At 41.2% G+C, this 18,240-nt stretch overlaps 2 protein-coding genes across 6 annotated transcripts in view; both read left to right on the plus strand.

The window, feature by feature from the left end:
• LOC112249192 (NEDD4 E3 ubiquitin protein ligase) overlaps positions 1-3,771 on the plus strand; it is a 46,689-nt gene extending 42,918 nt beyond the window's left edge. For all 5 annotated transcript variants that reach the window (XM_024418927.2, XM_024418928.2, XM_024418926.2 and 2 more), the window contains 14 exons: positions 73-127; positions 214-272; positions 475-540; positions 737-966; positions 1,169-1,290; positions 1,503-1,573; positions 1,712-1,807; positions 1,946-2,019; positions 2,263-2,323; positions 2,418-2,477; positions 2,579-2,686; positions 3,110-3,206; positions 3,399-3,471; positions 3,567-3,771. In XM_024418927.2, the coding sequence (XP_024274695.1) occupies positions 73-127; positions 214-272; positions 475-540; positions 737-966; positions 1,169-1,290; positions 1,503-1,573; positions 1,712-1,807; positions 1,946-2,019; positions 2,263-2,323; positions 2,418-2,477; positions 2,579-2,686; positions 3,110-3,206; positions 3,399-3,471; positions 3,567-3,669 (1,275 nt within the window). In that variant the 3' untranslated portion in view covers positions 3,670-3,771. The remainder of the gene's footprint in view (positions 1-72; positions 128-213; positions 273-474; positions 541-736; positions 967-1,168; positions 1,291-1,502; positions 1,574-1,711; positions 1,808-1,945; positions 2,020-2,262; positions 2,324-2,417; positions 2,478-2,578; positions 2,687-3,109; positions 3,207-3,398; positions 3,472-3,566) is intronic.
• An 8,874-nt stretch (positions 3,772-12,645) lies between these two features.
• LOC112249581 (protogenin A) overlaps positions 12,646-18,240 on the plus strand; it is a 40,818-nt gene continuing 35,223 nt past the window's right edge. The window contains exons 1-2 of the mRNA XM_042321072.1: positions 12,646-12,773; positions 13,894-14,196. Of these exons, the coding sequence (XP_042177006.1) occupies positions 12,707-12,773; positions 13,894-14,196 (370 nt within the window). The 5' untranslated portion in view covers positions 12,646-12,706. The remainder of the gene's footprint in view (positions 12,774-13,893; positions 14,197-18,240) is intronic.

Below are 18,240 nucleotides of genomic sequence, written 5' to 3' on the forward strand. Positions count from 1 at the left end.
TCTGAGTGAATGGTTGATTTTTAAGGGGGAAAATGATGGTGGGAGTAATGTTTGTGCTATCCCTTATCTTAGCCTGGCTGGGAGGAGAGGGTCCACAGTGATGGGAGGATATTCTACATAGATCACAGTATGTATGACATCTGTATTGTATTCAAATTAGTGAAGAATGCATACGCCTACTACCAATGCTGAATAAGTCTGATGTATTTTCAGATACGAAGAACACACAATGGGATGATCCCAGATTGCAGAATTCAGCCATAACTGGACCAGTATGTACAGATGATATATTTAAAAAGCTATAGCTAGAGATTTTTATTTATTATATTCCGATAGAGTAATATATGAGGAATGCAATATGACCCATTCTCTTTTTGGAGTCAGGTTCTCCAGGTTGGCCATAAAACCGCGTAATTCATCATGTGTTCATAATTGATTTCCGGTCATTGGATCTCCCATCCTTGTCTATTTTAGGCTGTGCCTTACTCCAGAGACTATAAACAGAAGTATGAATACTTCCGGAAGAAGATGAAGAAACCGGTAAGCATTGTTTTTATTTCACAAATAGGCCAGATATACAGCACATTCAAACTGTAAAAGCCTATCTTGTCTTTCTTTCAATCATCCTCACAATATCTTCTATGTCATTTAGTCTAGCTACATCCCCTGATCTGATGTCAACTTAGCTCTTCAGTAGAAAGTCCACTCACTCAGCCTGCTCTATCTCCAATTCCAGGCTGACATCCCCAATCGCTTTGAGATGAAGCTCAGGCGCAACGCCGTGCTAGAGGACTCCTACAGACGAATCCTGTCAATCAAGAGGGCCGACTTCCTGAAGGCTCGGCTGTGGGTGGAGTTTGAGGGAGAGAAGGGCTTGGATTACGGTGGCATGGCCAGGGAGTGGTTCTTCCTCATCTCCAAGGAGATGTTCAACCCCTATTATGGGCTGTTTGAGTATTCTGCCACGTGAGTCTATTTGAATGTGTTAGAATTCCATTTTCAGGCAAGGAAAAATGGAACATGCCCTCAATGGGGGTTGTTAGTGAATAACATCTCTGACAGCATTATGAATCACTTTAATGAGGGGATATGTTCTGGAATGGATCAGAGAAGGATTTGGATGACTTTAGAGCTGTTTTAAGTTTCTCCTCTGCCTGTTCTGTGTCAGGGACAACTACACTCTGCAGATCAACCCCAACTCAGGCCTCTGCAATGAGGACCACCTGTCCTACTTCAAGTTCATTGGCCGTGTGGCAGGCATGGCTGTCTACCATGGCAAGCTGCTGGATGGTGAGTCTCACTGCTGGGGATTTCGCTCATGAACTTTGTGTTTGGTAAAAGATCATTAATTTGTATAATCGTAGTGTTACACGTGTGTGTGTGTGTGTGTGTGTGTGTGTGTGTGTGTGTAGAGAAACTAAGAGCTGAGGACAGCTCTATGCTTGGGCCACAAGGATTAGGTGTGTGTTGGAACAGATCCTGACATGTTATTTTTTTTCTAGCCTTCTTCATCAGGCCTTTCTACAAGATGATGTTGCAGAAGCCCATTACTCTACAGGACATGGAGTCTGTGGTAGGTGCCTAATACTATCTAGATTACTCTCACATCTTCCCATCACCTAATCAGATAGTAGAGACATGATAAATCAGACAGCTAAAACAGCAGTGTTTCACCATAAGAGGTAATGGTGTTTGTGTGTTGTTATTTCAGGACAGTGAGTACTTCAACTCCCTGAAGTGGATATTGGAGAATGACCCGATAGACCTGGATCTGAGGTTCACCATAGACGAAGAGCTCTTTGGACAGGTGGGACCTGCTTCCTATTTGTTGTTTGGCACAAGTATTTTCTGTTCTATCTTGTGCCTATTGAGTGAAGAGGTTAAAGTCGATGCTAGGTGGTACTCTGGTATCAGTTATGCTGACATGACATTTCCTCCTCTTTAGACACACCAGCATGAGCTGAAGCCAGGAGGATCTGAAATAGTTGTCACCGATGACAACAAGAAGGAATACATCCAGTAAGCACCAGAGCCCTCTGCTGGTAGAAAGAGGAAACACGCCTCATACACACTGCCATATAGTGCTGTTCAGCTGGTTACCTGTTGGTGACCCACAAGTCACGTATTTGGCCTTAGAAGGGTTTGCTAATGGACAGTGAAACCACCACCCACCACATAATGTCTGCATCATTAGATAAATTTGAAATTATTTTCAAATTATTTTGAATGCTTCCATTTCAAAGTTAACCTTTTCTTTGTCAGTCTTGTCATGCAGTGGAGGTTCGTGAACAGGATACTGAAGCAGATGACCGCATTCAAGGAGGTAAACACTAGGTTTTATTGAGATGTTTTGATTCAGTTGTGATAAGATTGAACGAAATGGTTGACTTATTGCTTGTTCCTCTCTCTTGTCTTAGGGATTCTATGAGTTGATACCCCAGGATCTCATCAAGATATTTGACGAGAATGAGCTGGAGGTGGGTGTCATTCCTATCACTCTGAAATGTATGCATGACTGAGAGCCTGTCTTTCCAGATCGTTGAGTGATGTTCTATCTTGTTTTTTTCTCTCTCTTTAGCTCCTGATGTGTGGCCTGGGAGACGTGGATGTGAACGACTGGAGGGAGAACACCAAGTACAAGAATGGCTACTGTCCCAACCAGCCTGTCATCCTGTGGTTCTGGAAGGTAAGAGGATACTCCACCACTAGAACAGAAGCCTCTGGATTCTAGAATGTTTTTGTTAGGGATGCAGGATTGATCGGTGACCATATCGGTATCGGACGATAATTGGTAAAAAAATATATTATGTCTATCTGTCTGATGTGGAGACAAAGGACAATGATGGAGACCGTGGTCTGTGGTGTTTTTTTAAAGTGGGTGGGGCAATGTGAAGAAAAGGTCTTCCTATGAATTTGGCTTTAGCGTCCAAATGGTTTGAGCTATTAGCTATTATTAGCCCATTCCTGAAAGTGAAAACTCCCAGGAACGCGTTGGATATCGCTAAATATCTGATATCGGCCCAGAATTTCCACATCGGTGCAGCCTTAGTTTTTGGGTGAATTCTCAATATTCATTCCAACTATTTGAATGATATTTTGTCATTCTCAGACTGTTCTGCTGATGGATGCAGAGAAGCGTATCCGCCTGTTGCAGTTTGTGACTGGCACCTCCCGGGTCCCAATGAATGGCTTTGCAGAGCTCTATGGTGAGTCCTCTTCTCTACTTCTCTGTATTAAGACTCATTTGTAAAATACAGGGTACATTCTGGTTATGTTTTTAACCATTTTGTCATTACATAGATTGATATGAACTTTGAAACATGGATTCTGAGTTGTAACCAGAGGTGTTTGTATAAGATTCTCACCTCCTAATCTTGTTTTATGTTGTGAAATCGCAGGGTCTAACGGACCACAGCTGTTTACCATTGAGCAGTGGGGAACACGAGACAAACTACCCAGAGCCCACACATGGTGAGTAACTAACAATACAGCAGTTTGGCTAATAGTCCTACCTGGTTACTGCAACAAATGTGCATTTGAATTTGGTTCTGTTTTACCGTCTTCAGCTTCAACCGGCTGGACCTGCCTCCCTATGAGTCGTTTGAGGAGCTGAGGGAGAAGCTACACATCGCCATAGAGAATGCACAAGGCTTTGATGGAGTAGATTAGGGGAGTGTGTGGCCTATGGCGCAGATGTTAAAAGGGCAGTTACTGCCAGTGAACTGAGGGCTAGCACCAAGTTTTGTGCTGTAGTTCTGTTTAATGCTGATATAACACCTAATATTCAGGTCCAGACCTGACAACCGCCTGAGAAGATGGAGAACAATCACAGACAGCAAGGTCTTTGGTGCTCCTCTCTCCTGCACAGTGGAAGGGATGGATGATGAGTGAAAATCACTTCTTAAATCACTCTTGGTCTGTGAAGTTTACAAATAGTTTTTTTTGTGTCTCGTAAATATGTATGTATACTTAAACCAGATCTATATACAATTTATCAAATGCATTATAGCATACAGATATTATTGTTCATCTATGACAAACATTCTATCATGAGGAGATTGACATTGGACTTCGATATACATTACCGTATATACGCTGGTGTCGAAAGAGTTCAACAGGGATGCTGGCCCATGACTCCAATGCTTCCCACAGTTATGTCAAGTTGGCTGGGTGTATTTTGAGTGGTGTACCACGGGAAACCTAAGTGTGAAAAACCATGCAGTGTTGCAGTTCTTGACATAAACCGGTGCGCCTGACGCCTACTACCATACCACTTTCAAAGGCACTTAGATCTTTTGTTGTTCCCATTCACCCTCTGAATGGCAGACACAATCCTTGTCTCGAGGCTTAAAAATCCTTCTTTAACCTGTCTCCTCCTCCTTCTACACTGATTGAAGTGGATTTAACAAGTGACATCCTTAAGGGATCATAGTTTTCAGCTGGATTCACCCGGTCAGTCTATGTAATGGAAAGAGCAGGTGTTTTCTTCCTGTTTTGTACAATCAGTGTATGTGTACGCAATTGACAGTGAATGCACTTTTGTATAGCTTACTGAGGAAATCACAGACTCCACATTAGACTCCATTGAAAAACCAAGTTGCCATTGCTTTCTCATTCTTGCACACACACTTGCAAAATATTTCCTCTGCTGTTTTTTTTATTCAGTGATGGATGTGTTATTTTTTTATTCCGCTATTCCAGGGCTCTCAACCCTGTTCCTGGAGCGCTACCCTCCCGTAGGTTTTCACCTCAAACCCCAGTTGTAACTAATTAACATAATCAGGAGCACTAGATTAAGGTTGGACTGAACCTACAGGACAGTAGGTCTCCAGAAACAGGGTTGGAGAGCCCTGCTCTATTCATGGGTGTTATAGAGCAGTATAATACTCTATTTTTAGGAGTACATGTATTTTTTTCAAATTGCTCTATGTAATAACTCTATTGAATTAATATCAAGAAATTGATATGGTCAATTCTCAAAGATTTCTGCGAATGTCTTTTTGCCTTTGATTTTCTTGAGGGAATTGACTGTACATATGCAGTGGTGTGTTCTATCAAAGAATGTATTGTATGAATGGTAGAAAATATATGTTTACACGCTGGTATGTTTACAGATTGTTGATGAAGGAAAATATGATGGGCTTTTTCATTTCTCTTAAATCAAAATGTTATACTTGTGCTTTTATAAGGTAAAGCACTTTGTTAAAATGGTTATAAAAGTCTTAGTGTCTTGATCTTTGCCAAACTACCAATTTCAGAATGCATATGTTGAGTATGATTTCATGCTAAAATCCTCTGCTTTTAAGTGCACATTTGACTTGAGTACATTTTACTTGCCAAGGAAGAAAAAAGTGCATTCTTTCCTTTCACTGGTAATTAAGACTTACATTACAAATGAAGGCATTGTAATTTATCATAGAATTTGATCATCCAAATCGTTTGACATGCTCTTATCCTTTAGTTGAATGCATATATTAACATCCGATACTCTATAATTCATTATTTTAAGAGATACTTAATTTATATATTATGTCAGAACTGTCATTCTGACAACTAAGTGGATTTTCTATCAATGTGTTAGGAAATAAAACTTCTGTATCTTGATGAAAACATGTTTTGATTACATGCCAAAGTAAATGGCAGCATATTTAGAAAAACAAATACATGGAAAATGCCACCTAATGTTCTCCTTTCATATTATACTGAACAAGAATATAAACACATGTAAAATTTTGGTCCCATGATTCATGAGCTGAAATTAAAGATCCCAGAAATGTGCCATAAACACACAAAGCATATTTCTCTCAAATGTTGGGTACAAATTAGTTTACATCCCTGTTAATGAGCATTTCTCCTTTGCCAAGGTAATCCAGCCACCTGACAGGTGTGGTATATCAAGAAGCTGATTAAACAGCTTGATAATTACATAGGTGCACCTTGTGCTGGGGACAATTAAAGGCCACTCAAAAATGTGCAGTTTTGTCACAACACAATGCCACAGATTTTGAGGGATTTCAAGTTTTGAGGGAGAGTGTAATTGGCATGCTGACTGTAGGAATGTCCACCAGAGTTGTTGCCAGAGAATGTAATGTTAATTTCTCTACCATAAGCCCCCTCCGTCATTTTAGAGAATTTGGCAGTGGATCCAACCGGCCTCACAACCGCAAACCACGAATAACCCATGCCAGCCCAGGACTTCCACATCCGGCTTCTTTACCTTGCGGGATCATCTGAGACGAGTCACACGGACAGTTGATGGAACTGAGGAGTATGTATGTCTGTAGTAAAGGCCTTTTGTGGGGAAAAATTAGTTCTGATTGGGTGGGCCTGGCTCTCCATTGGGTGGGCTTATGCCCACCCATGGCTGCGCCCCTGCCCAGTCGTGAAATCCATTGATTAGGGCCTAATTAATTTATTTCAATTGACAGATTTCCTTAAATGAGCTGTAACTCAGTAAAATCGTTAATTGTTGCATGGTGCGTTTATATTTTTGTTCAATATAGTTGTTTGATATCTACAAGCCAGAGAATTACTTTTATTCTGCACTTTTTGATGACAGTATTTGTCTGTTTTAAGACTAGTTAATTTCTCAAGACATCAAGTCAAATTTATTTATATAGCCCTTCTTACATCAGCTGATATATCAAAGTGCTGTACAGAAACCCAGCCTAAAACCCCAAACAGCAAGCAATGCAGGTGTAGAAGCACGGTGGCTAGGAAAAATTCGCTAGAAAGGCCAAAACCTAGGAAGAAACCTAGAGAGGAACCAGGCTATGAGGGGTGGCCAGTCCTCTTCTGGCTGTGCCGGGTGGAGATTATAACAACATGGCCAAGATGTTCAAATGTTCATAAATGACCAGCATGGTCAAATAATAATAATCACAGTAGTTGTAGAGGGTGCAGCAAGTCAGCACCTCAGGAGTAAATGTCAGTTGGCATTTCATAGCTGATCATTAAGAGTATCTCTACCGCTCCTGCTGTCTCCAGAGAGTTGAAAAAAGCAGGTCTGGTACAGGTAGCACGTCCGGTGAACAGGTCAGGATTCCATAGCTGCAGGCAGAACAGTTGAAACTCGAGCAGCAGCACGGCCAGGTGGACTGGGGACAGCAAGGAGTCATCATGCCAGGTAGTCCTGAGGCATGGTCCTAGGGCTCAGGTCCTCCGAGAGAATTAGAGAGAGCATACTTAAATTCACACCGGATAAGACGGGAGGAATACTCCAGATATAACAAACTGACCCTAGCCCCCCGACACATAAACTACTGCTGAGACAGGAGGGGTCAGGAGACACTGTAGCCCCATCCGATGATACCCCCGGACAGGGCCAAACAGGAAGGATATAACCCCACCCACTTTGCCAAAGCATAGCCCCCACACCACTAGAGGGATATCTTTAACCACCAACTTACAAGGCTGAGTATAGACCACAAAGATCTCTGCCACGGCACAACCCAAGGGGGGCGCCAACCCAGACAGGAAGATCACATCAGTGACTCAACCCACTCAAGTGATGCACCCCTCATAGGGACGGCATGAAAGAGCACCAGTAAGCCAGTGACTCAGCCCCTGTAATAGGGTTAGAGGCAGAGAATCCCAGTTGAGAGAGGGGAACCGGCCAGGCAGAGACAGGAAGGGCGGTTCGTTGCTCCAGAGCCTTTCCGTTCACCTTCACACTCCTGGACCAGACTACACTCAATCATATGACCCACTGAAGAGATGAGTCTTCAGTAAAAACTTAAAGTTTGAGACAGAGTCTGCGTCTCTCACATGGGTAGTAGGCAGACCATTCCATAAAAATGGAGCTCTATAGGAGAAAGCCCTGCCTCCAGCTGTTTGCTAAGAAATTCTAGGGACAATTAGGAGGCCTGTGTCTTGTGACCGTAGCGTACGTATAGGTATGTACGGCAGGACCAAATCAGAAAGAGAGGTAGGAGCAAGCCCATGTAATGCTTTGTAGGTCAGCAGTAAAACCTTGAAATCAGCCCATACCTTTACAGGAAGCCAGTGTAGGGAGGCTAGCACTGGAGTAATATGATCACATGTTTTGGTTCTAGTCAGGATTCTAGCAGCCGTATTTAGCACTAACTGAAGTTTATTTAGTGCTTTATCTGGGTAGCCGGAAAGTAAAGCATTGTAGTTGTCTAACCTAGAAATAACAAAAGCATGGATTAATTTTTCTGCATCATTTTTGGACAGAAAGTTTCAGATTTTTGCAATGTTACATAGATGGAAAAAAGCTGTCCTTGAAACAGTCTTGATATGTTAGTCAAAAGAGAGATCAGGATCCAGAGTAACGCCAAGGTCCTTCACAGTTTTATTTGAGACGACTGTACAAACATCAAGATTAATTGTCAGATTCAACAGAAGAGCGCTTTGTTTCTTGGGACCTAGAACGAGCATCTCTGTTTTGTCCGGGTTTAAAAGTAGAACGTTTGCAGCCATCCACTTCCTTATGTCTGAAACACAGGCTTCTAGCGAGGGCAATTTTGGGGCTTCACCATGTTTCATTGAAATGTACAGCTGCGTGTCATCCATATAGCAGTAAAAGTTAACATTATGTTTTCGAATGACATCCTCAGGAGGTAAAATATGTAGTGAAAACAATAGTGTTCCTAAAACGGAACCTTTAAAGAGACATGCAGCTCTTTACCATTCACTATGTGTCATGGGCTCTTTAAGTCAACTGTGCAATAAGCACTTTTTAAATATATATACCTTTAAAAATAGATTTTTCCCGTCGTCACCGGGATACAGAGGTTTTTCTTGACCACGATGAACACTGCCTACATATTGGCTGTGTTCAAGCGCATCAAATCAGTGATGTAGTGTTAGTCAATTCGGACTGATTCTAACCCTAACTTCATGCACACATCCCAGTTCAACCCTCAACCACAACCCTAACTCTAACCCTCGCTTCATGCACACATCCCAGTTCAACCCTACCCTCAACCACAACCCTAACTCTAACCCTAACTTCATGCACATATCCCAGTTCAACCCTCAACCACAACCCTAACCGTAGCTTCATGTCTACCATCCAGATCAACCCTCAACCAAAACCCTATCTCTAACCCTGGCTTCATGTCCACATCCCCAAATAAGTGAATGAAAGGCTTCCCCTCTAAAGCATGCAGGGCCCATTCATATGATTCAGTTTATCCACAACTGTCCTATTTTCCCCCAATCCCCAAAGTGCTGGCTAAAGACCAACCCCCCAGGCCGAAGGGTCAGGTGGTAGGTCACACACAATTCAGGCCAGCCTTTTGGATGCTGCTGGGGTCAGTGAGGATGGGCGTGTATGTGAGCAGGATGACACTGGGTTTGTCCAATAGCAGAAGGCCATGGAGGTGCTGGATACTCCTCAGACCCCTTTTAACCTATTGATCTGGCCCCAGAGCTCGACCTCCATCCATGTGCAGCCCTATCTTCACTCCACCCCCTAACACTGTCGTGTTGGCAGGTGCTCAAAACCAATTTATAATCGAACATCCTCGAGACCCCTCGTGAGGGGTCACCATAAATGAGGCTGCATATTCACTTTCACATGTTACGTAAGAGCAAAAGCCATAAGGTTAGCCTGGGTCACAAACAAACATCTTTCTAATACAATGATTCTTCAGGAGGGTACTGTAGTATATCTCTACGCAGCCTACTGGATGTTCAGTTATCGTGATGGATCACATAGTTGTAGTATTATTACATAAGAGGATCATAGTGTGTCCACATTGATTGTTCAGACCAACAAACAATATTAGGCTAAGTGATTTTAGAGTTATTACAGTCATAAGGCACTATACATTGTAAATCATGTTAGTTCAAAATTAGCAGATCTTAAATTAGATTTCTTTTACAAATTAATAATCATAAGTCCTTGCACTTGCATTTTACCTTCAAATATTTCACGAGTTCAGTTATATTTCCTAAAATAGTTTTGTTTCACCACTTTTACACCTTAGCTTTCATCCATTTTCTCTTTAAGTGCACACCTTGATCCTTGACTGTGAGAATCAGCTTTTGGTTTGGTTATATTTTGGGCTGGGGACACTCAAGGACACAACAGCTGGGCCTCGGCCCTGCTGCTGAATGAGAGTCCGGAGCAGGGAGGAAGGTCAAACTCACTCCATAATAAAACATGGACACTGGATCAATATCTGCATTTTCTGCATTTACGCAGCAGTTGTCCTGCTCCTACCAATGCTTCCTGGTAATTGCTGAGCCTAGTTCTCAGTTGTGGAGAGAGTGCCTCTTTTCCATAAACAGTTATTTCTCCTCCAGAGTGACCGTTTGCAGTGCAGTTGTCCTGTTTGACATGGAGTGACTTTTACCGGCATGTGTTGAAACAAACACAAATGTATCTATCTTTACCCATATGCCTTAAAAAAGGTATATGTGACTGAAACATTTTCATTTGTCAATTATGTTTAATTATGCAAGTATACACAATGAGTTCTTCTACCAGTTCTCTATATCCATGTCGTCACTTTCAAAGTGGGAACGTTGGTCAAATTCCTCAACACCTTCTTTCCATTCATCAATTGTCCTTGAGTTGTCTTAAACGCATTATACTGGTGTTGGAATACAGCCGTGTCCTTGAGAGCCATTAAAAATAAATGCATGGTGTAAATAGTATATGGCATTGGCAATTGATAGTGTGTAAGGCCAATATGTCAAGAGCTTTTAAAAGTTTTAAGATGTCCATAAATGTCTGAGCATTATGCAATGGAGGTTGCTATTTTAATGACACTCAGAGTTATGTTGTGGGATATCTCACTAAGAAAGTTACTGAATTATTGAGACTAACTGGGAAGTGCTATGATGCTCTGTCAACCTAAACCCTTATGATAGGTAATTGTCACCAACCTCTTTATTTTCCTCTTCCACTTTTCATCTTCTTCTGTCAGTTTGTTCTCTAACTGTGGCTATTAGCAGTCTTAACTGCAACTCCTTTGTGTTAGAATACAGACTCGTCATTGAGGGGCATTAAACATAAATGCATGCTTGGAAGACAACATGATAACCAGTGGTGGAAAAAGTACCCAATTGTCACACTTGAGTAAAAGTAAAGATACCTTAATAGAAAATTACTCTAGTAAAAGTGAAAGTCATCCGGTAAAATACTACTTGAGTAAAAGTCTAAGTATTTGTTTTTAGATATACATAAGTATGAATGTAAATGGAATTGCTAAAATATACTTTCTATCAAAAGTAAAAGTACCAATAATTTCAAATTCTTTGTATTAAGCAAACCAGATGGCCCATTTTTCCCCCTTTTTTCTGATAGCTAGGGGGACACTCCAAAACTCAGACATAATTTACAAACAAAGCACTTGTGTTTAGTCAGTCCACCAGATGAGGCAGTATGATGATCAGGTATGTTCCCTTGATAAGTGTGTGAAAGTGTCTGCTAAGTGTCTGCTAAGATTTCAAAATGTAACAAGTACTCTTTGGGTGTCAGTGAAGATGTATAGAGTAAAAAGTACATCATTTTCTTTAGGAATGTAGTGAAGTAAAAGTAAAAGTAGTCCAAAATATAAATAGTGAAGTAAAGTACGGATATCCCCAAAAATAACTTAAGTAGTACTTTAATGTACTGGTGATAACTCACCTTGTCAGGTGTAAAATATGTTATATGCTTTGTTGGACCAATATCCTTTTGGCTATACAGTATCTAAAATTAAACGCAATACCTTGGTTAGAGTGGGAATTTGATCTCCAGTCCAGCTAGCTGGTAGAGGATGGTTCTGAGTAAATCTGAATGGACTTTTAAATAGACAATTGTTGGAACAGCCTTGGGATAACCTAATATGAATAAATATATGCACACACACATAAACATTAGGCACAGAATATAACACATTGCCCTGGTTCTTTTTACAGACAGCATGATAAATTATTTATTGCATATTCAAGCTATCCACATGAACTATAACTCCAAAGCCATTTCCACACAAACACACTTTTCCCGAGGAACTGATGCTTCCCAGGATTTAAATTCTCAGTAAGCAGTAGACCATAGTCACACCTTGCACATTAACAACTGTGAGTTTCGTGGTGGGTTTACTCTAGTCATCATCATTCAGCACTGCACTCAGGGCATGATAGCTGTGCATAATGCTCCCCAGATCTATGAGGGCATGTGGATCATATTCTCTCAATGATACTCAATCATGTTCCATGGTTGAAACTCTATATCCTTGTTTATTTAGGTATGTCTATGTCTAGGTGAATTATCATTCTAATTCCCAAGCCTCTTAGTTATCATTGAATTATCATTGATCCTGATGAGTCATCAAAGTAAAGGTCTGCTCCATGTTTTCAAAAGGCATAAGGGAAATTAACAAACCATATGCATTAATCACACAGGTGTGTTGTATGCATTAACTTTCGTGTATTAACTTTACACTAATACCAGTAACACCTGACCAAAGTATACCTGCTATGGCACTCATAAAAAAATAGTGATTAAGATGTTGGCCTGTGTATTGATTTGCCGACTGATGGTGGCGGAGGAACTCTCCCCATACGTTTCCCCCATGAATTACTCAACCGTAGAACGCAGCACTGGGTGGGGTGATGTCCATTTGCCCCCGAGAAAAAAGTAATCCCTGCTGCGATCAGAAGCGCAGTCACTTTCCTCTTGGATTAGCACGTAGTTCGACTGGAGGTAGTGGCTGAGAGAGTTAGTATGCGAGAACTATTTGAATAAATGGAGTCTTTTAAAAGGAAGTTATATCAGCGCTTGCTGTTTTTTGCGTTTTTTCTTCAAATCTCAGGTAAGAAAGTTAATATTTTGTTTGAGTTTATTTCAAATTGAAATTATAGCGACTGGTTTAGTGGTGGGAAAATGCCGAACTGGACATTGGAAGTGTGTCCGTACTCATAACGTTACTACTAGTATAATAGGGGCTGCTATTGACACTGATAAAGAAGAAGTTAGTTGAAGTGTTCTGTATTAACGAATATTCGACATTGAAGAGTTTAGCCTTAGTTGCGAGTTCTATAGATGAATGGACGCACTGCCACTGGCTGGAGTTTAGGGGGCAATGAAATGGCCACGCTGACCACTGACTGCTTCGAGTATTGCCCGATGTAGGCTATACATTTAGATAAACACAGAACCTATACACGTTTATGCTTGGTTTTTGCTTGTATCTCGAGTTACATGATAACCCGGGTTTCTGCATGAAATTGTGTACGTGCAGCACAACACAGGATTCAGATTGGATTGTACAACATCGTCAGCCCTGGTTTGAGATATTGATCAAAGCAAAAAAACATATAGGTTTGCCATGTTATGTTCATTCAGTACATACAAATTAATTATTATATCAATAGAAAAACTGTCTACTGATTTTATTTCCATAAATAATCCACTTTGACGTTTGATGCAGACAATTAACATAGGCAATTAACAATGAATATAATGTGGTGTAAATTAGGACATTAGACGTGTGAAGCCATCACATTTGATTTGGAAAATTCTAAAGGCTTTTGCTTCCTGCCTGGATTGTTACTTGTTTACAGCTGGCGGTCTTATCATTGAAAGGGGAGCTACTTATGAATTTCATGCTGGGGAGTGCAGTAAAACATTTGTGACTGAATGGAGCCATGAAATCAGTGACTTCACAGCTTTATGAGACACGAGTAATAGGATTCAATTGGAGCAGAAAGAAATGAAATAGGAGTAACCTGCTGTTGGATGGGCTCCAAGCCCCTGCCTGTAGGCACTATGATGTTAACATGCTTTCAAGTGTAGATCCTACCAAAGCAATATGCCTGTGGACAAAGTAGAATAGTTGTAGGTCCTGGCCTAGAATTGTCGCTAATTTCATCACATGGAGTCTTCTCCCACTCCAGCCAGGCACTGACTCTGTTCTCTTCTCTTCCCCACAGGTGTTTTGTGTTTTAGTGAGTTATTTTTTATCAAAGAGCCCCACGATGTTACTGTCATGCGGAAAGATCCCATTATATTGGACTGTCAGGCGCACGGAGAGTCGCCTATTGCCATCAGGTGGCTTAAAAATGGAGTAAAAGTTGTAGAGAACGACCGCGTCTACATTCTCTCCAACGGCTCCCTTTCTATTCCGGAGGTGGAGAGCAGGAGAGGAGACAAATCAGATGAAGGGTTTTACCAGTGCCTCGCTCAGAACAAGTATGGAGCCATCCTGAGCCAGAAAGTCTGTCTTACAATTGCAAGTAAGTATCATACTGGAGTTGTGTATAAGCACCACATGGAATAATGGAGAGGTTATGCAGGACCTCCAACCTTTGGGCCACAGAAGATGTACGTCATTGGTCATGTTTGTGCCTGGTCATGGGGAACTTCATAAACACAGTAGAAAAATAGACAACAGTTTACATTGGATGTACATTGTACACTTACTTACATAAGATAAGTAACATAAACTGTCCACATTCTCTTTCGAATCTATTAGTTACTGTGTAGTTACTTATAATTACAATTTCATGTAACTGCATGGGATCTGTGTGTCTTATTTTAATGTGTTTAATGCTTTGAAAGGTTAACCAAGCCTTAGTCTGAGGATGTTATGTCATAGCATGTCATAATAACATTTACTTGATGAACAATGGAACCCCTGAGTCACAATTGTGTTTTCATCTTAAAAGCATGGTAAACATATCCACTTTAGAGGTGAGCTTAGTACAAGCCCCACACTATCAGCACAAGTTTTTAACTTCTTAGCAGGTATACAACTGAACAAAAGGTTTCATGTACACTCTTAGAAAAAAGGGTGTGCCCAGAGGATAACCCTTTTGGGTTCTGGGTATAACCCTTTTGGGTTCCATGTAGAACCCTCTGTGGAAAGTGTTTTATATATGGAATCCAAAGGATCTACCTGGAAACAAAAAAGGTTTCTTCAAAGGGTTCTCCTATGGGGAAGGCTGAATAACCCTTTTAGGTTCAAGATAGCACCTTATTTTCTAAGACTGAAGAGCAACAATCTCTGTGATGATTAAACAGAGTGAGAGATCTTGCTTATAGTTATCTGCTAAAATGTTTAAAGCTGACATAGTCATTTGGGAGTAGATGGAGACTTTACACTCTTAACAGGCATAAAATAGGCTTTTCCCGTTCCCAGGAAAAAGGGGTCTTTCTCTCATCACCAGCAGGGCGCTCTAATTTTCTATGTAGTCTGATGCGTCTAATCTCTCTTCTTTCTTCGCCAGTGTAATGCCCAATGTTGGGCATTCCGGTTATCTAATCCACCTAATAGCTGAGGAAGGGAAGGCATTGGAGGCTTCAGTGGTGGCATTGGGGGGAAGGGGGGTACAGACTTCAAAGTTCGAGGCCTGCAGCCAAAAAGATACTCCGAGTGGAGGATAATATGTCCATTGGTGTGCAAATGAGGGAGCTGCAGGTTTGAAAGGTTAGGAGCTGTCCAGGATGCCGGTTACACCAGTGTTAAAGAGCAGATGACCCCTATTCACTGGACTGGGCTTTCATGTCGTTGCTCCATGATCACTGTGAATTGTTCTTTTGGAATGCTTTTTTTTCTCCCAATAGTACGTATGTGAGCCTGCTGCCTATTCTTTTAAAGGGCTAGTGGAGCAGCTTTATCCAGAGCTGCTCTTTAGGGACCCTGTTCCCTGGTGTCACCACCCCCCAGGCCATGTTCCTTGCTGTGCTTCTTTTGCACAAAGGAATTTACTTTTTTCCCCCTCCCTTGCATTCGCTTTCACAGGGAAACCTGAGCTTTTACGTGGCACTTAAGACATGCACTCGTCCAAGAATATTGTGATGGTTACTAATTCTAATTGTACATGGAAAAGTTAGGCCCTGATCCATGTCAAATTGGGCAGGATTGTTGTGAAATTATTTAGTTGTGAAATTGTTACAATTATTTACCATTGTGAGGTCATGATTCCTGAAGAGCCCACTGGTTGGAATACTATTCTTTAGGAGCACATCTCCTGTCTGATATGATCCTGACAATCCACTGACAAGTAGATGTCGAGAGACAAGAATGTGTCAGTCCTGGTTCAGTTCCCTAAGCTGAATTCTATTGAAGACCTCTAAAACAAACAGACACCATTGATAAAATGTTTGCTTTCCAGATAGGCCTAAATGTATATGTAAAAGAGAAAAGTTACTATTTTTGGGCCGTTATAAGCACTTTTGAAACGACTCACAGGATAATCTCTCTTGGACAGATCTACGTAAACATAAGCGGTACCATAGCATCCGTTGGGAAGGATGCTCCTCGTTCTGGTTCCGCTCCTCATTCTAGCATATCTTGATCCCTTCACTTAACATGTATAGACCCAAAACTTAATTGAGCACCTGACCAATTACGCAATACTTTTGTTCTGGGTTAACCGATATTACTATCAGGACAATTGAGTGCAGTACAACCTCAATCTTTTTTTGTTTTGGAAGATGCCACAGACTTGTAGATGCTATACCAATAAAATACAGAGTTAATGAGCCTTGATTTGCATTAGGTCCATGAAAACAGGGATTGCCTTAAAGCCACTAAAACTACTCTGACCCTCTCACATGCTATACAGCAAGTTTCAGTCCGGTATTACTGTGGCCTGAGTCCTTGCTGTGATTTTTACAGGACGCTGTGTGTTTGTAGTTTTATTAATTGAGAGGGTTTGCTCTTTTATATTATGAACTTAAGAGGTGATAAAGGCTGCCAGTGGAGTTTATAGGCTTGTTTTAAAGGGACACTTAGACCTGCTTGACGGTCTATCTGGAAGCTCATAAAATTTGCACGTACCTGAGAAATGCTCAGTGGTAGAAACAAAGGTGGCAGTGGGGGTTGTCGAGAATCACACACACACATACAGTACACACACACACAATTTTGAATTTGCCGTTCCCTCATACCACAGCCTTTCCTTGAGTGTCTAAATGGCCAAACTTTATTGCATGGCCAGCCAGTGAGACAGAGGCTAGTGGTCTCCTCACTATGGTTTTCTGCTCTGCTACTCTGAAGAATTAATGAAAAGCTTTTCACTCTGGCCTTCTTTGTCCACCTTGCCCCCAACTGCCCCCTAACTAAAATTAGTTATTTGGGGGGCATTTGTTTGTCCAGAGATCAATGGTTAGGACAGCTGGGCCTATTCACTTCTGGAAGGGTAATTATGAGAATGGCACTGCAGAGTTTTATTAAACTTTTTAAATTTTGTTTTTGAAAATCTAAAATCAAATGTGATTATCCTAACTTCAATTATGCTTTTTCAATCTATTTTTAAGTTGATAAAGTGACTTTTTGTAAATGATATGACTTTCCGACATGGCCTATTTGTTTTTGTATCCTTAAGTCTTAAGATGCTTTTTATTGATGTTACTGTGCCCTAGGTGGCGTTTATGACGCCCCTGTTTGCATTGAAAAAACACTCCTCATTGAATGCTGTGAAAAGATTTCAGAGTGAGCGTTACTGTGGCTCTGAGCTTTTCATGTGTTGCATCCTTCACCAGGAAGATTGATAGTACAACATGTGGGGACCTTTTGTATCTTATGCCCAGAGGCTCTTCTCACCTCTGGCCTTAATAGATATCCCTCACTATCAGTCATGCTGCCAAGTCCTTTCTGACTCTGGCCTTTAGAAAGACTGTGGCATTATTTAACAAAAAATAACACAAAATTCAGTTAATTGTTTTATGTTATAAATGTGGGAAGACCATCCCTAAGACCATCTTAGGCTAGTTCTCTTTTCAGATCTGGTTTCGACTCTTTCAAAATCCCTTTGTCCTCGGAGCAGATGCGCCCACTTTGAAGCCGGAACTTCCTTTTTTTACCTGGTATTTTTCTGAACAAGTAAATGTTACAGTGTTGAGTCAGAGATAATGATTTAAGTCGACCATTACAGGCAGGAAATGGAGGGTTTGAGAAACGTTAAATGCCAGTTGCCCTGAGGGAAACGATGAGAGGGGATTGTGTCTTGATGAACGGCCATGTGACTTGGTAGCTAACCACGTGAGTGCTGTCAATAGGCCTCCTCAGATTGATGGGGTTCTCCGTAGAGACAGTCTCATGTGTATGATCCCTCCAGGCATCCTAAACCATGTTTCCAGAGGTTCACAGGGCATTACGCAATACACAGACATTGTAAAACCATATCCATGTCCTTGCCCATATCCTTATCCATCGGTTCCGATGCAAGGTCTTACTGTGAGTGTGCTGGGATGTTTTTAATTGATTTGAAAATTAGCTCCCAGTTGTGTTTTGTCGAGATTACAAAACCAGTGTAGAGAATATATCTCGCTCA

The sequence above is a fragment of the Oncorhynchus tshawytscha genome, linkage group LG04 (genome assembly GCF_018296145.1).
Source record: "Oncorhynchus tshawytscha isolate Ot180627B linkage group LG04, Otsh_v2.0, whole genome shotgun sequence".
In the NCBI taxonomy this organism is placed as follows: domain Eukaryota; kingdom Metazoa; phylum Chordata; class Actinopteri; order Salmoniformes; family Salmonidae; genus Oncorhynchus; species Oncorhynchus tshawytscha.